The following is a 24,207-nucleotide window of genomic DNA, read 5'->3' as shown; positions in this document are numbered from 1 at the left end:
AAACTTGCCCAGAATAGTTAGTGATAGCGCTCTGTAAATCACAATCTTGCTCTACAATTTAACGACGGATTTCTATGAAGCTCATTTTTCACAGCTCTTAATATTAATGTAGCTCGGTTTTCGAAATGTCGGGAGAAATTTTACATGATGAGCACAAACATTTTTTTAAGTAAATTTATTGAAAACTACGGGTTTTAGAGCTTAGGACAATTTTTAATTAGCTATAGATATATAAAGAAAATATTTATTAAAAATATAATATTTTAATTTTATTAATAATTAAAATATTAATATAAATATAAAAATAAATTTGTTTTAATGATTGTTGGTTTAAATAATAGTTTTGTTCTTTTACGGACTATTTGTTTAATTGTTAAATAATAAACTTTTATATGTATATATATGTATATAGGAAAGACAAATTTATTCTCTTCCGGATTTGTTGAAGGTGCTTTTATACACCTGAGCACAGTGTTGTATGCCAGTTTTATAGTTGAGTCTGGTGTCACTAGGAGATTAGAGGATGTATAGCATTTCCAAGAAAAAGCGTTTTTATTGATTATTTTCTTGGTGTAACACATTTACATTTATAGTATCCCGATGATGACTATAGATTATAGTCGAAATATCGGTTAAAATAAAATCTTTTAAAAATAAAAAAAAAAAATTTTTTTGAAAGTTTATTATTTAACTATTGACCAATTAGTCCCTAAATAAATAAAATTATTATTAATATAAATATAAAATAAAATAGAAAACTATTTGAATTAGCTATAAAAATAAAATGTTGGAGATAGAGATTAGGGAAGGAAGGTGACGGTTATAGGGAACACAACGACATTCCGATATTTGAATATAATAAACATCAGCTTTAATTATTGATAAATCAATATTTGCATGCTAAAGTCAGGGAGGTATTGCGTTTGCTTTGATATAAATTTCACCACGCTCGTACTCACCACACACCATACTCAAGTGAGTTGTGTTCGTTGTTGCTTTGTTTATTATTGATTGTACAAAATGTATTTGAAGAGGCTGTGTCAGAAGAGTTTGTTAAATCGTGAGAGTCTGGTCGTGCGCTTTTGTGATCGTTTGACGCTTGTGCAAAAGTCAGTGGCGCATGCGCGCTCTTATAAAAATAATAAATATAAAAATAACAAAAATACGAAAAGTGTAGAAGAAAACAAATAAAAGTGGCAAGCAAATCAAGGCGCAAGATACATACAGATCTTAAGTGCGGTTTCGTAAAAAAGTGGCTTGTTTAATTTTGCTTAAACGGAAGATACAAACAAATTAATAACAACAAAAGTATCTGTAATTAATTAAAGGAAAGACACACTTCCACATCGTAAGTATGTCGGTTAGCGGGTACAGCGGAAATTTACGCAATAATGTGAACTTAATGAAAATATGAAACAAAAAAAAATTGAATTTACTTGATTTGATGGTTGTACCGAAGGCCGATCAATTTTAATAAACACAATTGCTGCCTCGTGTTTTATAATTAAAGTCAAGTGAAGAAAACATTTGCAGTCATCAGCACTTTGGTGGGATTTGGCAGCAATTGCCAGTAATTGGCAGCAATAACAAAACTCACACATTTTGTGGCAAAAAGGCCGCCATGTTGGCTTTTGAAATGAATGAAAGTGTTCTGGTTTGAAATCTGAAGCAGAAGAGGAACCGAAATTCAGTGACAAAAAAGCAGATTTGGACATAACATTTTTTTGCATTTTCTGTTATTTGCTAAAATTAGTTAATTGTATTATAATTGCGAGCACCGCTCAAATTGATTATGGATTTGAATGGTTAAGTGCAGGTCTGCAGGATTAGTGCTTCATATTCTACGTTCACAGTTTGGTTGTGTTGAGAATTGCGCAGTCAAAAAGGTTGAATTGGAAGGTATCGTGTATATCACAGTACATAGTTGCTCTTGAGAAGAGACCCTTGAGACTAGTGTGCGTTCAGGTGAACGACAGTTCGGCAGTTGCTCCTTGAACTTAAGCCGCGTCACAATTGGTAGTTAAATTTAAAAGGAATTTTTCCTACCTGTCTAAATAAAAAAATATCCTTACAAGTATACGTTTTGGTTTGTCCTATTAGCCCCTGCTGTGTTTTATCGTATTTTATCGTTTTACCTTGGTTGAATTATTTGAGCATGAAAAAGTGTATCTATGTATGTCCATAAATATTTTACAAAGCCTTTGTTTAGTCTTTTAATTGAGCAGATTGTCTTGAACTCAGTGCTGATCGTTACATCCAGATTGCAGATTTGTATACAATTTTCTAGTTAAATGCGAGCAATATTTACTATAAGATTTTAAATTAATTAGTAGCGAAGTAGAGGAAGAAATTAAAAGTGGTTTATGATGTTGTATTAACTGACATTGATTGATATCCACACATAGAAACTTTTGAAGAGTAAATAGTCCTGATAAACAGTTTTTATTGAAATCGACTATCGTTTGAAATTATTTTCATCACATATTGTTGTTGTTGTAACCCGCTCGGACCTGCTTGTGAAGTCGTTGGCGACGAGTGGGTCCGGGACGTAGACCCAGCCGTTCTTGGAACCTTACATATAACATATTGTTCGTTCTTCTTGCTGTAGTTTTTGATTCCATAAGCCATAATATGTCTTTAACTTATGTACACTAATATTTTAGTAGTAAAATTGCAGTATCTTGGATAACTCCATCAACCTATCTTGGTTTAAGCTTTATCTTCCTGTATCAGGTTCATCGTCCTGCTTTAGTTTTCTGCAGATTTGCTTAATCATTGTAATGTAAAGTTTTCATCGATTTTAATTATGTGAACTGTCCATCTCTTTGCCCATCTCTTAGCCCATCTCTTTGCCCATCTCTTAGCCCATCTTTCCATAATTGTCAACATGTCTATTTAAATGCAAATCTAAATTTACCAAGCAAATTATGCCTTGTGACGTATTAAGCAGAATTTTTTCTATAACAATATTATTAGAAGACCTCCGCATGAGTTGCAAATATTTTCTGCTCATTACAAAGAGAATTACAAAGATCTCACTATAGGGATGAGGCAATGAGAGTCACATTTACGAATGTCATATATGCGCACTTGGTATTATCAAAAGCATTTGGATCTATACATCGCATTTCATTCATTTAGTGTCAACCAGTGCAATCCAACCTAACCTAGATTATATTATTGAGTAAGGTTGGATTGAGATTAAATTTGATATCGTTAAATTCCATCAGGTCTGTATACCACATTTCGTTCATGTAGTGTTAAACAGTTAACAGATCCAACTTAGCTTAGGTTAAGAAAGCGCGTTTTAGCACTTCCACTCGGAGGCATATATTGCTCATTGTGATGCCCTCAAAGATTTTGCCCGAAAACGCGAGTTGCAAACCTTTGTTATCTTCGTAAAATCCAATCTAACTTACTTATATTATTACGTATGCTCTAGATTTTTACAAGAGATAAAACTAAAATAAGTTAAATTTTTGATTGAGTTAAACCCGTAACCTTGTCACGTCTAAGAAATAACTTAAGTATTTTTTTTATTTATTGCGAATATGTATAAACAAAATTATATTAGGACAGCGCTCCATTAAAGTTTGCATCAACTAATATTGTTGAAGACAACCTGTATATCTGTAGTGAAAAAGAAAAGTATTTGGAAACGATTTCACGTTAGTAACTTAAGTCACAAAATTGATTTAGTAATGAATTTAGTCATATCTTAACCATGACTTAAATCAGTATCAAAATTCAAGTTTCGATTGAAAAATTGGCTTTTAGTGTCTTCAATAACATTTAGGTACTTGTGCAGCAGTAATTCATATAATTCACTAAATCTGCTAGTGCCTTAAAATTTTAGATAAGCCCCTAATAAGTACACATTAGGCACCGACAGAGCAGATTTGATTTACTTTATTGTTCTCAGTACATCGATATTGATTATTAAAGTGTATGGCTTGTTGTACCAGGATAAAGCAACAGTTTTTAAAATGGGTTATATAAAATCGGCAATGTAGCAATGATTAATATGTAATGATTTATTGCTCATAGTATCGTTTTAAATCTTATTTTTCGATAAAAACTCTTAAAATAAGATTAAAATAAAATAACTCTTATTTGCAAAAAATGAGAGAGTGTCTATTAAAGAAGTCTTAACGTTTAGATTCCTCTTTGCTTAATTTCTCCATTCACAGGGAACTTTCATGTATTTATTCACGTATAATTTTTACAACCATTACTTCTGCAAACTCTCCTAGTTGGATTATGTATAAAGTTATAGTGCTACTTCTCATCGTCTTATGTGCATTGCATCAAATTAGGAAAGGAATGGATATTTTGGTCTCCAATTTAAAAGATCTTCAATAACAGTATATAAACATATTTGATGTGTATAAGACACTTTTCATTTTATAATCTTTGGTTTCTGTTTATGTTTTAGCTGTAACTATTTTATATAAACTCATATGTTTATATGTTCTATAGCCTATTGATGCACCACAGTTCTATAACACAAATATTGATTAATAAGTATTAATATGCTCAACAACTTTCTAAAAATTCCTAAAATATATTGAAATTGTATAAATTTTCTTTTCAGTATTATTACTGTTGAAGATAAAATTACGAATCGTAAGCGATAGGATATGTTCTGTTTTCCATAAAGATTCTTCAATTCAAATGTGAATAGAAGTTTGCTTCTAGATCTGTTTTAGCTTGCTAAACGCCAAGTCAGGTACCTAGATTCATTTTCCGTTAATTGCAAGACACCAACAACAGAGAAAGGTTGACGTTTTAGTCTTACAAGATTTGACGGTGTTAATCATTCATTGTGTCGTCTCAAGATGAGGTTATGTTTATTCACACTTACAGTTTCACGTACAAAATAGTGTTTTCTCTCCAATCCTCATCTGAAGTAATTTAGTGTATTATAGAGCTTTTTTTTGGACAATAGTTAATAGTTGCTTATCCATATTTATATTATTCAAAAACCCAGTTCTATGTGCACTGATTAAGAAGCTCGCAATATTATTATAGAAAGTATTAATTAAAACTTGAAGTTGGTATGTGAAAGCATATTTTATTTAAAACTTTAACTCTTAACGACTTCCTTATGCTGTCTTCTGCAAAGTTTAGTTATGAACTACCAGAATTTGTTTCACAAAATTAGTGTTGTAATAGAGAATGAAGACACTTCAGCAACCATTCTTCAATCCACTCTGTTTTCTACTACTGCTACTGCAGACATAACTAATATTGTTGTTGATGTTGAAATATGAAATTATGAATTAAATTAACAAGTGATCAAAATATAGTACGTGTTCTCCTCAGTACGAAGATTTTTTATATCTTCGTACATACATGTATATATAGATATTCATATAAATATGCATGCGGTACATGCCAGTAAGATGCTATATCAAACAACAAAAGCAAGACCACAACGGCATCTTTGTGGATGATGCCGCAACCTGTTGTCTAGCATCTGAAATGGTAACTGAATCTGCATATGAAAAGGCTGCTGCGGTCACATCTTTAACTGTATTCGACTTTGTGTCTTCATTGGCAACTTACTGGAATTGTGTATGTGGCTGAAAATTATTGCTCATGCAAACAAATACACATTCCGGCATTAATAAGGGTTCCGGCATCTAGTTTAAGTCATATATTTACCGTTCGGTATGCGAAGAAAATGAAAACGAAAACCCCAAAACGCAGCGTTCGCACCGCGAAGACTGTGGGTATGTGGCCGATTTTAGTTTTATTAATGGAAGATTTTAATTTAAAAAGAACAACTTTCCGAATAGAGACAAGCAATGAAAACAAAATATGTATAAAATCACATAGCAAAAAGAAAGTTTTCTTTATTTATTTTGTAATATTTCTGCTTTTGAAGATGGCTGATCTCTTGTGATCATACAAGTTTTGTTGTTGTACTTTTACGAGTATCAATAAATAGAAGAGATTCTTTTTATTTTTTTGAAGTTCCCCCCAGACTTTTAAGCAATAATGGTTTATAAACATTGTTCTGAACTAAGTGAAGGCTTTGGATGTAACTTAGCCATGGATCTCAACCATGGAACGTATAAGTAATTGCTGTTTTCTCACTATAAACAAATAAATATATTATTTACCCGGGAAGTTGAATGCTTGCAACGTAGTGAATAAGACACTGTTAGACCTATTAAGTATTTAACTATTAAGTATATAACATACTTCCTTTGAGTAAAACCTTTAAATTGTAAATAGATTTTTTGTAATTTTTTTAAAATATTTATAGGTATGAAAAAAATCAAATGATTATATCCCATAATAAACTAAATGATCAGAACTGTCTTTTAATTTTTATATTTATATTCTTTACACAGCTGTGATGTTTATAATGTAGTGTGGGCTATAGCGGTGACTCTGTAAAATGTAAATATACCTAACATTTAAAGAATCTCAATGTTTGTTTGTTTATCTGGCCATCTATATCAATTTAAACAAGTTTCTCAATTTTTGAATTGATAGATAAATGAAGTGTTGACTTTAATTTTTTGTGATGAATCTTAAATATGTATATAAAAATATATAACATAATATAGAACTTTCACAGCAAATTAATAAAACTCCAGAAAAATGTGCGAACATAAAAGTCTAGTACGGCTTTGGGTCAGTAGGTTAAGGAGCTCTGACTCTGAGCTTCAAATTTGCAGGGCACGTTTTCGAATCCTGGTACTTACAGTCTCAAAAAAAAAAAAATTGTTGGCCAATGATTAAATACAAGAATAACTTTTTTGTTGTAATTCATTACTTTTCGAAAACCTCTTTATAATATATTAAAAAATATTAAACAAACAAAATTTAATTTAATATTAATATTTAACAAAATTAATATTAATAAAAATATTAGTTTAAAAAAAAGGTGACCTGTAGCCAGATATAAAATATATAAAAAACATTATGCAATGATGATAAAAATTGAATAACTTATCTCTTGAATAACTGGGCGTGCGTCTACACTGGCTAAATTTTGACAACATTTTTTTACTTAAATTTTATATATATGTTATAATACAATATTTTTTTCGAATTCTATATACGAACAATATAATGTTCGTATAATGCCTTCTTGCCTTCAAGATCTAAGGTTTTTTCTCGTTAGATTCCCTCATCATTTGACAAAATCTCAAAAAGATGCTAATGTCGATAGGGCTACACAAATGCTCCACCAAGTACAACGGCGGTGCTTCAAAATACTTATAAAAGATTGTAACAGATGACGAATCATATGGATATGTGCGTATGAGCTGGATCGTGAACAGCAGTCTACTGTATAGATGTTTCAAGATGAACTAAATGCAATAAAAGTTATTCGTGCTCGAAGCACTTCAAAACAAATGGTCTCTTGTTTTTTCAGGAAAACTGTTCATGTGGTAACCATACGAACACCATTACAAGAACGTAAAACGGTCATTTCCGGTCAATAGTATACAAGGGTAAACGGTTTGTTTACCGGAAGTCTTCAGTGAAATATGGAAAACAAACAAGCGCCATCGGATCATTCTCCATCTCCATCAAAGCAATACGAGTGCTTACACATGTCGTCTAACAACTGACTATTTGAGCATCGAATTCATGTGTCATCCGCCATATAGTTCTGATTGGGCACCCAATGACATCTTGTTCCCGAACGTCAAGAATGCTCGTAAATTGCATGGACAACGATTTTTGTCGGCGGAATAGGCAGAAGCCTTTGTAGCATTTAAAAACCATGTTTTGAAGGTGTGTGAAGAAAATTGGAAAAAATACTTTGACAAATGGTTCGAACGTATGCAAAGGTGTATTAATCAAAAAGGAGAATATTTCGAGATACAATAAAGCAATTTTCAATGATAAGTTAGTGTTTTTTCATTATAAAGCTCAAAATATAAATAATGACTCTCGTACATCATTCAATTAAAATCTACTTCAAGCGATAGAAGTAGTTTGTCTATACCTCAATAGGACAGAGCTAAGCTTATGAAGGGGTTGTACAATTGGTTTTGGTACGTTATTATTTTAACATAACAGACTAATTAAATGAGACAATGCATTATTTATTTAGTGCTAGATAAGACTTGATACTGTGTTGTTTGCGACTTTCTTGTTGAATGTGAGAAGAATATTTGGTTCTTAACACTAGCTGTAATCAAGAACATCTGAGAAGAGATATATTTGCCTTTATTAATCGACTAAAACTTGAATTAAAATATGTTTCTATTTTCTACGTAATAAAATGACAACATATGTTGCAATGCAGATATTTGTACAAGTTTCATTTATTTTATAATTGAATTTTTTATTTTTGTTCTTAGAAACATTTAAGCTGCTTCCACTTTCATATTTGCACCATAATAGTACCTCAATCTAATCCTCTAATACTGCACTTTCAATTACAAGTATACATAAAAGTATTATAATTTCAGCAAAAGCTAGCTAACTTTTGCGCCTTATGATTTGATACAGTTCTACTGCTGCATAAATAAATTTATAAAAAAAAAAACAGTTTCACCCACTACCGGAAATGTGACAACAAATCTGTAACAACTGAGCGCACATAGGCCATAGTTATTAATCTTGGGTACAAGTTCGATAGGAGAACACCCACACGAATCGCTGCACATAAACAAAATCTACAAAAAACTTCGATTGAAGAAATTGTTTTGTTTAATTTTTCAGTCTTTCTATTTTATGAATTCTACATTGGAACTTTTATAAGTATAGAAAAGTAATAAAGTAATTGGACTCAAGGGGACCGCATAAACAATTGCGACAGAAAAACGCCTTCAGTTTTTGGTTACATGACAAACGACAGTCATAAAGTAGTTCATAAAGTATCTACAAAAATCAAAGCTTTTGCTTAATGCCTCTTTTATTATCGCGACATCGTTAGGCCTCCAATGTCAAATGCAATTTGTGTCGGTTAGAGAATCTGAATACAATTCAGTTCAAAACGAGAAACTACACAGTTCTGTACCTCTCTTGTTTTAAAGAGAAAGAACTTCAGTTAAAGACGAGAAAGTATTTAATGTAACACCTCTATTCTTATAGATCAAAAGTGAAATTTTAGATTGCTTTGTATTTTGAAAAATAAAAACGTAATGCTGCCCGAGATTGTCTCTTAAAATATCAGCAGTAAATATATTTATTTACTTAAATATATTTATTTATTGCTGATGAACTTTATTGTATAATTGGGTTCCTTATTAATAGTACTATGGCAGCACTTACTATAATATCTATATCAGCAGTAAATATATTAACTCCGCTTAGGAGGATTACGGGTGAACTTGATTATATAATTGGGTTCCTTATTTATAGTACTGTGGAGGAACTTACTATAATATCTATATACGTTAGTTAGGTATGAGTATAAATATTTTCATTTCTGTGAACAGAAAGTGAACCTTGAAAATTTGTATATTTTGTTATCCTTTTTATGTTGAATACATGTAATATAGTATTTCGGAGAGCGTATAAAATTTTGAGTACAATTCATAATACATCAGTATGAAAATTAGTCATAGTCTTGAAGTGGAGACTTAATTGGTCTAAGGCAGTATGTTGCAAATACATTGTATCTTATCTGAATTAAAGTAATATCATCTCACTGTTTTAATATTTTAACTATCCTTTTCCAAAGAAGAATATTTTATCTCGTTAAATATTCTGTTTAACAGTTGTATGCTATGCATGGACTTATGGAACTATAAACCCGTCGCCATACTAGTTAGAAAGCTAATTTAAAGAAATACGACTCTATTGATAGCTATATTCATGCTTACGTCGTAAGCGAATTGATTATTTGCTTCATTATTGATATGATGTCTTCACCTTCTATATTTTGTCTATGCGAAAATTGTGCTCGAATTAAAGTTTATGACACTGAATCACAACAAAATCTTTCATTCGAGTTATTGGCACAGTCTATATATATGTATATTATGTATTATAGTTTCAATGTTTTCTTTGTTTCAGGTATGTTTAATTTGGCGTAGTTATTGTCTTCTGCCGAACCCATTTTGTGGGTATGTACTAAAAACAAAATATTCTAGTAATTATTATAAAATTGTATATGGAATTATTCTACACTCGACGAGTAATAAAGTTCCAGACGAGTTCTTTCAATTGCGTAAAAATAATAAACCTAAAATTACTGCTGCTAACAATCCAGTAAAAATATAATTTAAATTTTAATAAGTTTTTTTTTGATACTCTAAAAGCACTCAGAACGTAAGTGAGACTTTGGTTAAGTTCTCTACTAGTTTCTACACTAAACTCTTGAACTTTGTTATTATTTTCGCTTCAGCAGGAAATTAAAAAAGCATTCAATCATTAAAAATAGAATACAAAAAAGTTTATTATACCGACGTGTTTCACTTAAAGCTAAACTTTTAGAAAGATGCAAAGACGTGAATCTTGAAAACAAGCTGAAGAATAGGGTTCTTCTTTATTTTTGTACTTTAGGGAAAATGCATCGACAGCCACTTCATCCCATATCGGCTTAACTGTGAACATTAATTCCAGCTTTCAGGCTGCACATGTTCATTTTAGTATAACTCATTTTTCGTTTAGAGGAAACACTTCAAAGTCATTAACAGCTTTAAAGCCCAATATTTCAAAAACCAATATATAACTGTATTATATATAAGTGGAAGAAATTGTTCGGAAGATACAGATTTTCGTGGATGTGCTATATACAATGTAATACCAAACTTTGTTTAGTTTAGCAAATGCAGCCGTCGTTTTCTTAGTTTTTGATATAATATCCCTTAAGGAATGTCAATTTGAATACATCCTAGGTATTGAAATCTATAAACAATTTGAACAATTCCAGGAATTCAATGTTTTTTTTTAATTTAAAATCATGTTCGTAGAACTTGTACTGCAATTCTATGTGAAAATATAGATTCGCATTTATTGCTTAGTCTTAGTCTAGAAATGTAAGACAAATATCACAGTGTAACGAGTTCCAGGATATATCAAAATGTTTATTTCCAAATGCTTTTTTTTATTACTACAACCACAAAGAATACCAGCATCGACTCTTAAAAAGCCGATAAAAAACTTGCGGTAGATATAGGGTTAAACACCTTTAACCTTTATAGCTTTTTCCTTATACTGTTGTATTGAGTTTGTCGAGTGTTACAATATATGTCATTTAAGTGAATCATATCTTTTTAATAGTTAAAAACTATTCTTTCATATTAGTTTCGGGAACAGAAAAAAGTCACGTAGGGATGTGGAATCTTTAAAAGATACTGGTAGCCCGTACTACCAGCATACACGATTCGCAACCCCAAGACTTACTCTTTTGCTTGATATTTGCGCCTACGTACTAAACCTCATCCTAACACCGTGCCTCTTCTAACCATATATTCCTTCGGAACCACATTTAAGCATTACTTCGGAGGGTGGTAATTTAGCGATTGCTGTCATCTCTTACTGCACTTCTAGTTCTCTCTGCTGCTCTCTGTCCTTCTATGATTTCTTTCGCAAATACACACACTACGTCAATGATTATAGTGCCAATAATTATCGTACAGGATAGTGTCTTATAGATTTTAGTCCCCGCTACGACAGATATGCACCACTTCGGGACTATTGAAATTTATATCCGCAAGAGAGAAAAGATAACACAGTATTATGAGGGATATAGCGAATATACTGACGGTCATCTGAAAATTGTTCCTCCAACCTTAATATTATTAGTGCCAGCTAATTTTTTTTTTTTTTTTTGCGAATTAATTGCTGTTAGTGTCATTAATATCTTTCGTTAGCATATTCATTTTATTCAATGCAATTTCTTTGAGAACTGTTCTTGTATTCATCGCGGTAGATCTTCGACATTGATAAAAAACGCATCATCTGGGTTTTTGTTAGTTCAGGTTATGGTATTATTTTCTCTAATTGTATCTAAATAATATTAAAAATGTCTTTCGTATTAGAGAAGGCGAAAGCTGACCTTGTCTTCTGTCCCTTGCAACGATGTCAAGGTGCAATTTAATACATTTAATTCGGTATTAAACATTCGGTATTTTATAAACAATATTAAAAAATAAAGCATTTGTCAAGTGCTTTTCCTCTGAACTTAGGACATGTACAATTTTAGAATTAATTGCATAACTATAATTGTGGACTTCTGTCATTTGATGGATTTGGATTTTAATAAGCGTCGCGTCTCAAACAATGTTATTCATCTTACTATGTATGACAAATTTATTAATGAACCTTGAACCTACTAACACCGACACGGGAAGTTTCATTTAAAAACATCTCTTTCACATTATAAGCTCTTTCTGTCATTCCTTGACTACGCGATTTTATTTTCAATGTTTAATCAATCTAGAAACGCTGAAAATCTCATTAAAGCGTTACATGCAGCCGAAGGAAATATACAATTTTAATCTGTAACACAGCCATTCTTAATTGATAGTTCTTCCGGATATTTACCAACATTTCTCAAGCGCATGTAACCATGAACAGGAAATGATATTGCATTTACCTTTTAAAGTTTTATAAAAAGAAATAGAGAATTTTTTATTCACTAAAACTCTTAAGAAAGATAAATGAGAACTGTGCCAAGAAGCATTTAAAATAGCCGAAAAATGTGCAGTTTTGGTTGTGACTGAAAGATAATACGATACTACGATACTACGAACCACCTGAGGAAAGGCAATGCTCGTTTACAGTAAGATTAATCGAACTTCGGCTGATTGTTCTTAATTTAAATGAAACAATTTGTACTGAAACTAGCATTGTTAGCTAATCTCATTTGTAGACTTATTTATTGCCACAAACTTCAAGTCTGCTAAAACTAGTTTACCATATAAATTTCTAAGTGATTATCAAAGATCATTTCAAAGGTTGTTGAAAATACTCAGCATATTTTTATATGAAACCCACTTTTAAAATATTTCGTTGATGGATTTAAAAAGCAAATGAACTGAACGGAATATCGATGTAATGTACAGATAATCATGTACTCATAAATATACGTAAGTCGTCTATCTGTGTACATGCAGTGTGGAATGTAATTGAAATCTACTAAAGAATGTGAACAAGACAATTGCCGTGTGAATAGCCACAACAACAACCACATTCACCTGTAGTTGAAGTGAACTTTCTAATTTTTATTTCTTCTAGCAAAATCTCAATCTGCCGCTGTTCACAAATTCTTCTGACTTATCTCAACTATCATAATGAGTTGCGTATCTCAGTGAATTCCATACAAACCTAATGAAAAGCAAATATTAACTTTCTGATTACAATACAGACATAGATACATACATTTTCGACATGTTATTTTAGGTCGATAAAAACTATTTAGCCTTTTTTAATCAAATAAACAAATAAACAGTGAATACATTAACAATTAACAATGTTTGGAGGGGACATTGTTGTCAGAGAAAATAGAAGCACTAACAGTGCCAAAATAAGCACGACCACAATGTCTTTTGTCAAGGCATCTTAAGGGAAATTTATACAACTCTCGTACGCACATGATAAGTTAAGGACTCTGCTGGGAAAACTGAGATGATATTAAACATAATCTTTTCTGACTTTTTATTCATACATACTTCATATGTATGATAGTTCTGAGTTCAATCTGAGTACAATCTCTGGCAACATATTTTTCCGTAATGGATCACGTTTAACTCAGCCATTTCTATGAGGCAGAGTTCAATGAAAATTATTTGGTACGACCTTCTACGACTATGTTCCTTGTAGTGTATTAAAGTATAGAATATACTGTCAGTCGACATTATAGGCACTTGAATCACTGTCACCAGATCTGTTGCTGACTTCTTTGCTATTATGCTCAAGGTGGGCACTGACTGCCCTCACTGCAACAAAGTCATACATTATTTCCCGAAGTTGCATATATTATAATTAAAATCAACTCGAAAGCTCGTTAAGAATCTAATTATTCTTATCGAATTAATATTGAGTACATTGTAAAATTCTAAGTCTTTTGGAGTAAAAACTAAAATATTTCATATCTAATAAATTTGATTATATCAAATGTAGATCATTATTTGTGATGGTTATTTTATTTTTAGAATTATAAATAATTACATATTCATAGAATTTGTGGGTTTAATACTTTGACAAATGATTTTCTTACGGAATTTAATTATATGACATGTTTAAGACCAAATTTAAGTGGGATTGTACAAGTTTAAAACAATGGTGATTGCATAAAAACTGTTCACTCAAACTTTCTTAGTTTTCACCAGTCAGATAAGTGTTCTGACATTTTGGATATATAGCACTAAATCATTTTTGTAAATAAATTTTTCCTATATTTTTTAAGAGGTTAGTAGTGTCTCGAAATTAATATAGTGTCGTCGTGTTCTGGAGAATTTGCTTATATCTTTAATATCAAGCTGTATTTATAACTATAAATGTTTATTTATATAAATCTATGTATTGTATATACATATACGAAAGATATTGTGATATTTTTATTTACATAGATGAGGAACTATGTCCTTATCATTCTTATATATATATATTTGTAGCAATATAGGGTTACGTAGAATATATTCGAAAATCGATATCGGAAATTCACAAATAAAATTATTTAGTATTATATTTCATCGATGACGTAGAAAACATATTTTTCGTTCAGATATACCCAACTCTCAGTGTGTAGGTCTGAAATCAAAATTAATAATTATAATTTCTTAATATCTTATAATTGTTATTAAAACAATAATGAACTATGGCACTTTTTTTTAAAAAATATTTCTATGAAAAATAATTTAAAATGAAACTACTTTTATCGCTAAAAGGATATAAATGAAATAAATTTTGGTATCGGTTTAAATAAGAAATAATACCCACTTAGAGATTAAGATTGTGTCATCTCACCTATGTAACTTTGGAGGTGTAAACCTTATTATAAAAGTTGCTAGTTTACAGCTAGACTTTGTTTAATAATTCAATAAATGTCAATAACATCACTACTAATATGGTATTGCTCATCGATATTGATAACTAATGATAGTGTTTATCGATATCGATAAACATAGATTTCTGAGCCTTATAATGATATTAGCTAGTCTACCGCTAAATTTTGATTGATGATTCGATAAAAATTGATAGTTAATACTAGTATTATGTTGCTTGTCGGTGTCGATATCATAGATTTCGCGCATATTTATTGTTCTGATGGATAGTTAAATTTGGCATAATTATGGGTATTTGTACAGATCTCAGAATACATCTCAGTCTTTTCGTACTGATTAAATCTTTTGGTTTAAAGAGTGGTTCCAATTTTCAACTGGAAAAAAGAGTGTCTTAAGCTTCCAAATATTTTATCTAGTAATACTCGTAGATACTCGTAATATTTGGTGTAGAATTGCTTTATTCTTGATGATAATATACATACATAGTTCCAGGTGAGTTCCTTCAATTGCGTAATTATAAACAATCTAAAATTATTGTTGCAGAGAATCAAGTAAGAAAATAATTTAAATTTTGATAGCACTTAAGACGTAAGTGGTGCGAGGGTGAAGTTCTTTACTAGTTTACACTCTAAACCTTTGAACTTTGCTACGACTTGAGCTCAAACAGGAAATTAAAAAAGCATTCAATCATAAAAAATATGAAAGAAAAAAATTTATTTTACCGACGTCTTAACTTTAAGCTGAAGTTAATGTTGGTGGGAGGGACGGTATTAGGTTGTTCTCTGCAAATTTGAATAAAGCCACAGTATTTTTGCCTCATTAAATTGACAAAAAAAACTCCAAAAAGAAACCTCTCTGGATTACGTCTTTTTTTTACTGCTGTGAACCAATAATTTCAAAAATAAATTCACCTTTGAATGGACACACAAAGTGTGTAAGTGTGTAAGTGTGTACCGGAGTTTGGCGATGTGTACGTGAAGTTTTGCATTGACATATGTAAATGTATGGCAATGCCGGGAAATAAGTCGGAAAACGAAGCCGGCAGTCAAGGCAAGAATCATAATTTCTGTTTATCAAGCAGAACTGACAGTCGACGCCGTTTTAATGGTAATATTATCGTTTCTGTTGTTATTATTGTTGTTGTTGTTGTGTGGTGTTGCTATTACTTTGCAATTTATGTGGTTGTGATGATTTTTTTTCTACTCTCATTAAGTTCTCGTTACAGTTGTTGTTGTAGCTGTTGCTGCTGCTAGTGCTGTTGCCATTGCTTTGTTGGGAACGCTTTGGCATATTGTATTATTGCATTATTTTTGTAGCCGGAGGTATGTATGTGGTATTCCACTACAGTTGGGCTTATGTAGGCCGAACACAGATACTCACACATACATTGTCAATGCGGTATAATTCCGCATAGTCAACAAGTCTCAGTTGTTGCCTTCGGTGTCTTCTGTCTTTTTGTAAGTCTTCAGTGACTACAAAGCGAAAACGAAAACAAAATGTGATGAATCAAAATTAAAATCAAAATCGTACTGCACGTATGAGGCAATAAAGTGTACGTGTGAAGGTTCGAGACCACCAGGTCGCAGTCATTCCAATTTGTTATTTCCATCTTCCACGTTATATACAAATACAATATCAACAATTAATAATAAAATCTACTTTTTATGTCGCAAGGTCTAAGTGAGTGTTGTCTCCCTTAACACAGAGTGCAATCCACTTTTAAAAATTTTGTTTTATAATTTCCTCATATTAATCAGAATATATAAGCCTATAAGCCTAAAAAAAAATGGATAGCTTTGAAATGTTTGAATCATAACATTCCAACATTTTTAAAACCGTGCAAACCTATGAGTTTGCGAATTTCTCAGATTGTATGATATATGCAGATCATGCGTAGATATTATATAAAGTTTAGTTTTTGGCAAACATGGATTCTTGGAATCTTATCTGCTCTTAACGTTTACTCTCCCAAGTGAAGGATAATTTCGCAACGACTAGTGTCTATTGCACTATTCTCAGTATAAACATGCAGTATTACACATGTATCATCCTTCTGAAATTTTTTTTCCATGATTCACCTCTGAGCAATAGCCGATCTGTTCCTTTTCTCTTGAAGCATAAGACTCGACGCGCTTGTTTGGCTATTTAATGTTATGGCTATTCCAATTGCATATAACTGTTACAATTGCATTAATATATCGAAATAAAAATTCTGTATTTAAAATACAGTTTATAGAATTTTACGCAGACAGCCACAATACTGCAGTCATATAGATATATGAGACTCTTTAAGCCTTTAAACCTGATACTAACATCTATTTCGCACGAAAAATTGGCGTAAAACTACATATGTAGAAAAAAAATTGTATACATATTTAAATTCTTTGGAACATTTTTTTTATATGGAGTTTTGTGTCAATTTTTTATGAGAAAAAGATGTTTGTATTAGACTTTAAAATGATACTTAATATAATTTCTCACCTTGACACTCCGTGATTGAAGGTGCATTCTCAATTACTTTTCTCAAAAAGTAATAATTCAAACTTTTTTTTTGAACAACTTTCTTCTTTTTCCTATAGACACTCTGAGAAACGCCTCTATCGCCTCTAGAACAGTTTCTATCAGTAAACATGCTTACTAAGTGACTTAACCACCATTGCAAAATTTGACCTATATAGCCTATGTTTTTGACTTTTATTTTTCTTACTATCTATAAGTTGTAGCCAAGTTAAAATAAACTTACTAACTTCATGAGCAGTTACGTAAAATTTTTATGTACTTTTAAGGGTATAGATTTCACATCTTTCAATAAGAATAGGTATACTTAGGGGTTTTTACATGTACATTTATTGTTCACAGGAAATCAGTTTGAATTTAAATAATTACAAAAGTATTAGTGTCTTTTGTATGGCAATCCAACTAGTCCTGATATTTGTACGTTATATCATACTTTCCAAAAGATGTAAATAAAATTTTGATTGGTGATAGATAATTAATGTAAAATGCAATTGGATGTCTGTTTATCCAGATGGATGGTAATTATATCGATGTCACCTAGAATAACAGCATCTTAAATAGATGACATAGGTTTTTTGCACCTGTTAAAAGAATGAAGCGGAATTGTCAGTAAGAAAAAAATTAAGGAAAATCCATCCTAGAAACTTAAGTGCGCAACTATATTAACTCTCAACCTTGAAATCTATATTGTGTTATATATATAAAATAAACTTTTAGCGGAGAAGAAATATTATTCTACAATGAGTAGAAATACAATAATATAGGCTATATAATATATAAGACCTAATATTGTGGAATTATCGTCAACGTGTGTTTCCTACATTGTAAATTAATCTAGGAAGTATATATGATATATGGTTGGTCGGTTGCAGTAGCAGACCAATAGATAACTGCCATGTACCTCACCTAGCGATTTTTCGCCGTTCTGCTACCACATTCCTCGCAGGAACTCATAAGATACAAGAGTATAAATATTTAAATAGGTCTTTCGTCTTTACCGATGAACAGTCTAATAAACTTTTAAGGAAGTATCTTCCTAAAACTATATTTCTTCTGGAAACCAAAGCCGGGCATTAACAGAGAAAATGTTTTTTTCTGCAGGTTTCCACAACTTCTGCAGTGAGGAGTTTAAGAACTCATAGTTTCTCCGTGGTTTACCAATGACTTCATAGAACTGTAGTAAGCGTTGCAGTGTTCACGTGGTCTCCTTTGATGAGTTCCCAAGATCCTAAGACTTATAATATGATATATAAATGCATATATTATTTTAAACTTATTTACTACCATAAGAAGTATAAAGTTCGTAAAAAACTTTAATTAAACTGACTAAAATTTATGACAAAAGACATTTTAAAGAATGGTGTTCTGCAATTAAAAGTATTTTTCAGAATATTGTCTATATTACCCTTCGGATGAAACACGTCATTTCTTTAACAGTCTCTATGGGCTATACATTGTAAATTGAATCGTATCTAAGGATTTTCCAAGGTTATACATACTATAGATTATAGAAGGTTATACATACTGTAGATTATAACTTTTATGTTAATATTACATTTTTTTTTTGAATAATTGAACTTAAACATCGCAAATAATTTATTCGGGGTTCATAATTTAAGATGTACATATGTACATAATAACAATTTTGGGTTCAGAATATCTCGAAGTATCAAAAATATCTTGTTTTTTGAAGTGGAAAAGTGCTCAAAATCTTCATTTATGAGAAATTAGAAACTAAAAATTACATTTCGTTCCATCCACTTTCATTTGCCCACATGTATCTTCCACATGCTCCCAGATCATATTTCGTCACAGCTGTTGCCTACACGTTCGGCAACTACTAACTTTGTTGCTTCAAAATAATTGTCAACGATATCAGAATGTGTGTCGTTTGTCTCAAAAAAAAAAAAAAATCACGTTTCACTTTCGATTAAAATTTATAATTTGACTTTAATTGTACGCTGAAATATGAGCTCATATTCACGCACCCGCGAAAATTCACTCACTTCTCTGCACATTGCGTTCTCCGTCTTCTGTCAACAGCCAACAGTGAGCTGTAGTTAATATCAGAATTGCGTCATAGGCCGCTTTAAATTATTATTTTCTTTTTATTTTGAAGCATTTAATTTTCATTTTATTTTTTATCTCATATTCCTTTTTTTTTTTATTTTGTTTTAAGATATTTAACGATCGCTATTTCGTTGAAGAGGAAGCAGTGAGACAAGCAAAACAATTAAGTGCTTTAACGAAGCACTTCAACTGGCGGAAGGAGTACGATATATGGATCGACAGGTTGGGAATTCATTAAATGGCAGAAAAATTTGGGATATTGCGCTCGATGACTGCCTTGCATTGGCTTTAAATAGCGTTTGAAAATGTCCGTCGTCACTAGTAATCACAATTTAAATGGTAAATTGATTTTAAGCACAAACGCAACTGCGCCAGCAACATTATCAGCAGCAACAGCAACTTTGACGCTAGCTAACCAACATAATACCTTAAACAACAATAGCAGCAATAGCAGCGTTAATATTAATCATAACGCAAATACTGACAAAATTCTTCATCAGCATCAACAGCTACCACAGCTACAACAACGTCGCTCTTTGCTTACAGCACCGGCGAACCAATCACTTCATCATTTAAGTCAATTGACGCAACAACAAAGCGTAACGACAGCGACATCACACACGCCATCAACAACTGCGCTGTCATCCTCGGCTATACCAATAATACCAGCAACTAACTCAAGCGCTCATTCGAATCAACTTCAAACAGTTGCCACAATTCATCATCACTCGCAAGCAGACCAGCAACACCAACAGTCGAAAGCACAACTAACGACACCAACAACACCAATCACAGTTTCGGCCTTAGTGACAGCATCACAGTCAGAGCCAAGATCAACAGCAGCAACAACAACAGTAGCAGCAGCGCAAAACCAACAAAAACAAAAATACTCAGAACAACAGCAATCGATATTACAAAAACAAAGTCAAGCACAGACGCAAACACAGTCACAAATACAGACGCAAATCACAACAATACCAACACTTGAAAATTCGCATATACGTCGCAACTATTTTCAATTGCAAGCATTGAAGACATCAAATAATCTCAAAGCACCGGCACATTCGATTCCTCCACGCTATCAACCTCCACCCCAACCCCAACCTCAAGCACAGAGCCCGCATCAGCTTCAATCGCAACCGCAATCACAACCACAACCACAGCCTCAAACTCAATCTTTATCCGGATTGCGAAAGCATTTAAACTCTGTGCCCATAGAAGGTGGCTGCTCCACCGGTGATCATCCCCCACAAACTAATATCGCTATCTTAAACACCAGCTCCATTCTCAGGAAACCACTGCATTCCTCATTTTTTCCCGAAACAAATACATTTAAACTTAAGTATCCACCTGACGTTCCACAACTATCAACGGTTTATATACCAGATTCGATTAAAGCCCCAACGAACCCTTCACGGTACACCCAACAGCGCCTTCAGCAGCAACAGCAAAATCATCGCCAGCAGCGACACCGAAACACTTCCGTCCTTCGCAACAACACGATTGCTTGCAACAATATTTTAAACACCAATCATAGTTTGCAATTTCAGCAACAGCAACAGCAACAGCAGCAGGCCGATCAGCAGCAGCAGCAACAACAACAACAACAACAAATGCTTAAATTTGTACGAAAAACCGATCAAGACCATCCATCGCCAAATGCGTCAGTGACGTCAAGTACTACGGGTATACCAACAGCAACAGGAAGACTAACAGCTGAACAAAATCGGCAGTTACAGGTAAAATAATTTTATCAACAGCATTTTTACAACAGCATCTATCGGTCGAAACCTAACATAGTGGTCTATTTTTCGCTTTTTTTTATCCCTTTAGTTTCCTAAGGACTGTAGATTTTTTCTCTACTATTTCTGTAAATAGACTTAGAATAGAAATATCGTACATCAATTTTTTTCTGAATTAACGCACGACTCAATCAATTATGAGTACATATAATATAAAGCTTCCAGGAGCAATGTATTTCTAAAACCATTCGTCTTTTTTTAAGTGACCAAGTGCAGCTCACCACTCTCAGAACGTTTTCTGGTCAGGCTACAACAAAAAGGCAATCAATATGATTCATAGTCATTACATTACAGGCTTCAAAATAACTTTAAAATAGGAAGTTTATTTCGCTAATTTATCTGTACTATTATAGCGCTGAAGTGTAACGACTTTATATACTAGTAACATATACGACTGTCGAATTTTACACTTCAGTGACAAAGGAAGTAAATATATTTTTCTTTTCGAAAAATTGAAATTTTTGGTCAAAAATATAATTTTATACTGCTTAACAGAGATTAAGTAGTCTAATTACCCACAGAACATTAAAATTTCAATAGAAATATTAATACCTTTAGAATCCTAATCAAGGCGCAGACTTAATTAAAAAAATTAGAAAATAAAATTGCTGATGTTTTATTGCAAAGTTGTTGTTTTGCTTCATCTTGTAAAGTAGTATTTTTGAACCCAAAACACACTGTGGACCCGGAAAATATTCAAAAATAAATATCATCAAAGGCGACAATCTGTGCTAAATCTGTGTCGAGAAACCGATACCGATCTGCGGATTGACAGTTGCAAAACTTTGGTATAGAGAATATATGTTTTACAAGTATTTGAGGATGTCTGGATAAAGATATCGGATTTAATTGTGTCGAGTTGTGATCACATTACAATTATCAGACGATTTCAGAGCTTTTATAACTTATCATCTGCAATACTTCTATTATTGTAATACAGCTAAAATACTGTTTTCTCTCTAATCAAAATATATAATAGATCACATATCACTACTGGTCCACTACTCATATGATTATCTATCATAATATTATAAGTATACTATCAATATAATATTTATAAACAAAAAAAACTGTGGCATATATAGTTTTACTGTGATCAAAAATTTGGAATTATTATTTATTAACAATAAACAGTGTCATGTACACTTTGAAAAATCCATTTCAGATACTTATTTTTTATACTTAAACGTAAAAGTCTCTCCACTGACATGACGACATAGAGCAACTCTCATAAGTGTGGAAACGACACTTAGTCGTCGTAGAATAAGGTTTTTAGTCACTTGTGGAATGTACAAATTTAGCATGACGGACTCTTGGTATATCGAAAGATATGCAGTCAAGACCTCTGCTTATATCAAATACATTTTATATGCAACATTAACCGCGAGCCTGCTAGGGTATGCGCTAGGGCTGTGTGGAACGTATGCTTTCTAATTTAAGAATAATTTGAGCCATTGATTTGGTTTACAGTTTTTTTAGTTGAAATGCACAGTGAAGATATTCCGGACAATGTTGTATATAAATCGTATTTTTTTTATCAGGTTTAAAAACATACGAACATCACTCCAATTATTTTTTCGGAAATTATACATATGATGCAGTGCAATGTTTTTTATTGGATATTTTTTCTGAATTTCAGTCCCTTATAAGTGAATTGCGGGCTTTAAAAGAGCAGAATCAGCGACTTCTGGATGATAATCAAGAACTTCGTGATCTGTGCTGTTTTCTTGATGATGATCGTCAAAAAGGTAGAAAATTAGCTAGAGAATGGCAACGTTTTGGAAGATATACTGCAAGTGTCATGCGTCAGGAGGTAGCAGCCTATCAGGTGAGTTCGTATTGTGTATCCTATTTTTAATTTAATGAATTATTTTTTTTACTGCTATTTATTACAATATTTAGAACAAGTTGCGACAACTAGATGACAAACAACAGGAGTTAATTACTGATAATTTAGAATTAAAGGAGCTTTGCCTGTATTTGGATGAAGAACGAGCACATGTTGCTGCAAATATGTTATGCGTAAACTGTGGTGCTACCACACGCAATGCATTACGTGACGACGGTGATGGCAGTAGCTCCAGTACAAATGCGGATGAGATTTCTGCACTGCGAAACTACGAACGTCAATTGCCAGTAAGTTCTGAACTCAATTATAACGATTTATATTAATTCGATAAAGCGTATTTTAATAAAATGTTTTTCCTATATTTAATTTCAGGATATGCATTTACGAACATCCCTCAATGATCAAACCCTTCAATATGTACGCTCGCTCGAACGACGCATACAACAATTGGAGGAAGAACGTTTAACAGAGACCACACCAACCGCGAATCTAGCCACACAACAACAGCAACAACAACAGCAGCAACAGCAACAACAGCAACACCAACAACATTCACAATCAACAACACAACACGAAGGAATCAGCGAACCTATATCGGGTCGTCCCGAAGCAGTTGTGCGTGCTTTGCAAGTACTCGAAGTGCGAGAACAGCTGGAACGAGATCGTATCGGAAATTTAACCGGTAATGCAATTGATCAAATGGATGATGGAGAAAAGGCACTGGTTCGAGAAATGTGCAACGTTGTTTGGCGTAAACTTGAGGGCAGTCCGAATACAGCAGCAAACGCGCTGGAACCTCTATAAAACCAATTACAATAACAAATTCCTAGTTATACAAACTCTAATAAATAAAATCTACAATTTACTGTTAAATGCTGAACTAATCCAAACATTAAATAGTTTAATAGTTTTAAAAGTCTAACCCCGCCCATGAATACTAAAAAACGTTTTGTTTTTGTTAATCTCTAATTTTTTACCGAATAAGATACATGTGTTGCTTTTAATTATTAATAAGGTCTGAATAAAATTCAATTTT

At 32.1% G+C, this 24,207-nt stretch overlaps 1 protein-coding gene across 1 annotated transcript; it reads left to right on the top strand.

The window, feature by feature from the left end:
• Window positions 1-1,058: 1,058 nt before the first annotated feature.
• Window positions 1,059-24,207, top strand: LOC119688137 (alpha-protein kinase 1). Its single transcript, XM_038102797.1, has 5 exons — window positions 1,059-1,348; window positions 19,630-21,259; window positions 22,962-23,150; window positions 23,225-23,458; window positions 23,544-24,207. The coding sequence occupies exons 2-5, from the start codon at window positions 19,826-19,828 to the stop codon at window positions 23,973-23,975; spliced, it is 2,289 nt and encodes a 762-aa protein (XP_037958725.1). The 5' UTR covers window positions 1,059-1,348; window positions 19,630-19,825; the 3' UTR covers window positions 23,976-24,207.

This window comes from Teleopsis dalmanni, chromosome X, assembly GCF_002237135.1.
Source record: "Teleopsis dalmanni isolate 2A chromosome X, ASM223713v2, whole genome shotgun sequence".
Classification (NCBI taxonomy): Eukaryota; Metazoa; Arthropoda; class Insecta; order Diptera; family Diopsidae; genus Teleopsis; species Teleopsis dalmanni.
This window is presented reverse-complemented; position numbering and strand designations above follow the sequence as displayed.

Bases quoted from the DNA above. Each gene is read 5' to 3' on its own strand.
- LOC119688137 (XM_038102797.1), top strand. From the start codon at position 19,826: ATGTCCGTCGTCACTAGTAATCACAATTTAAATGGTAAATTGATTTTA. The intron at 21,260-22,961 runs GTAAAATAATTT...TCTGAATTTCAG, and splicing joins AACAAAATCGGCAGTTACAG to TCCCTTATAAGTGAATTGCG. The intron at 23,459-23,543 runs GTAAGTTCTGAA...ATTTAATTTCAG, and splicing joins ACTACGAACGTCAATTGCCA to GATATGCATTTACGAACATC.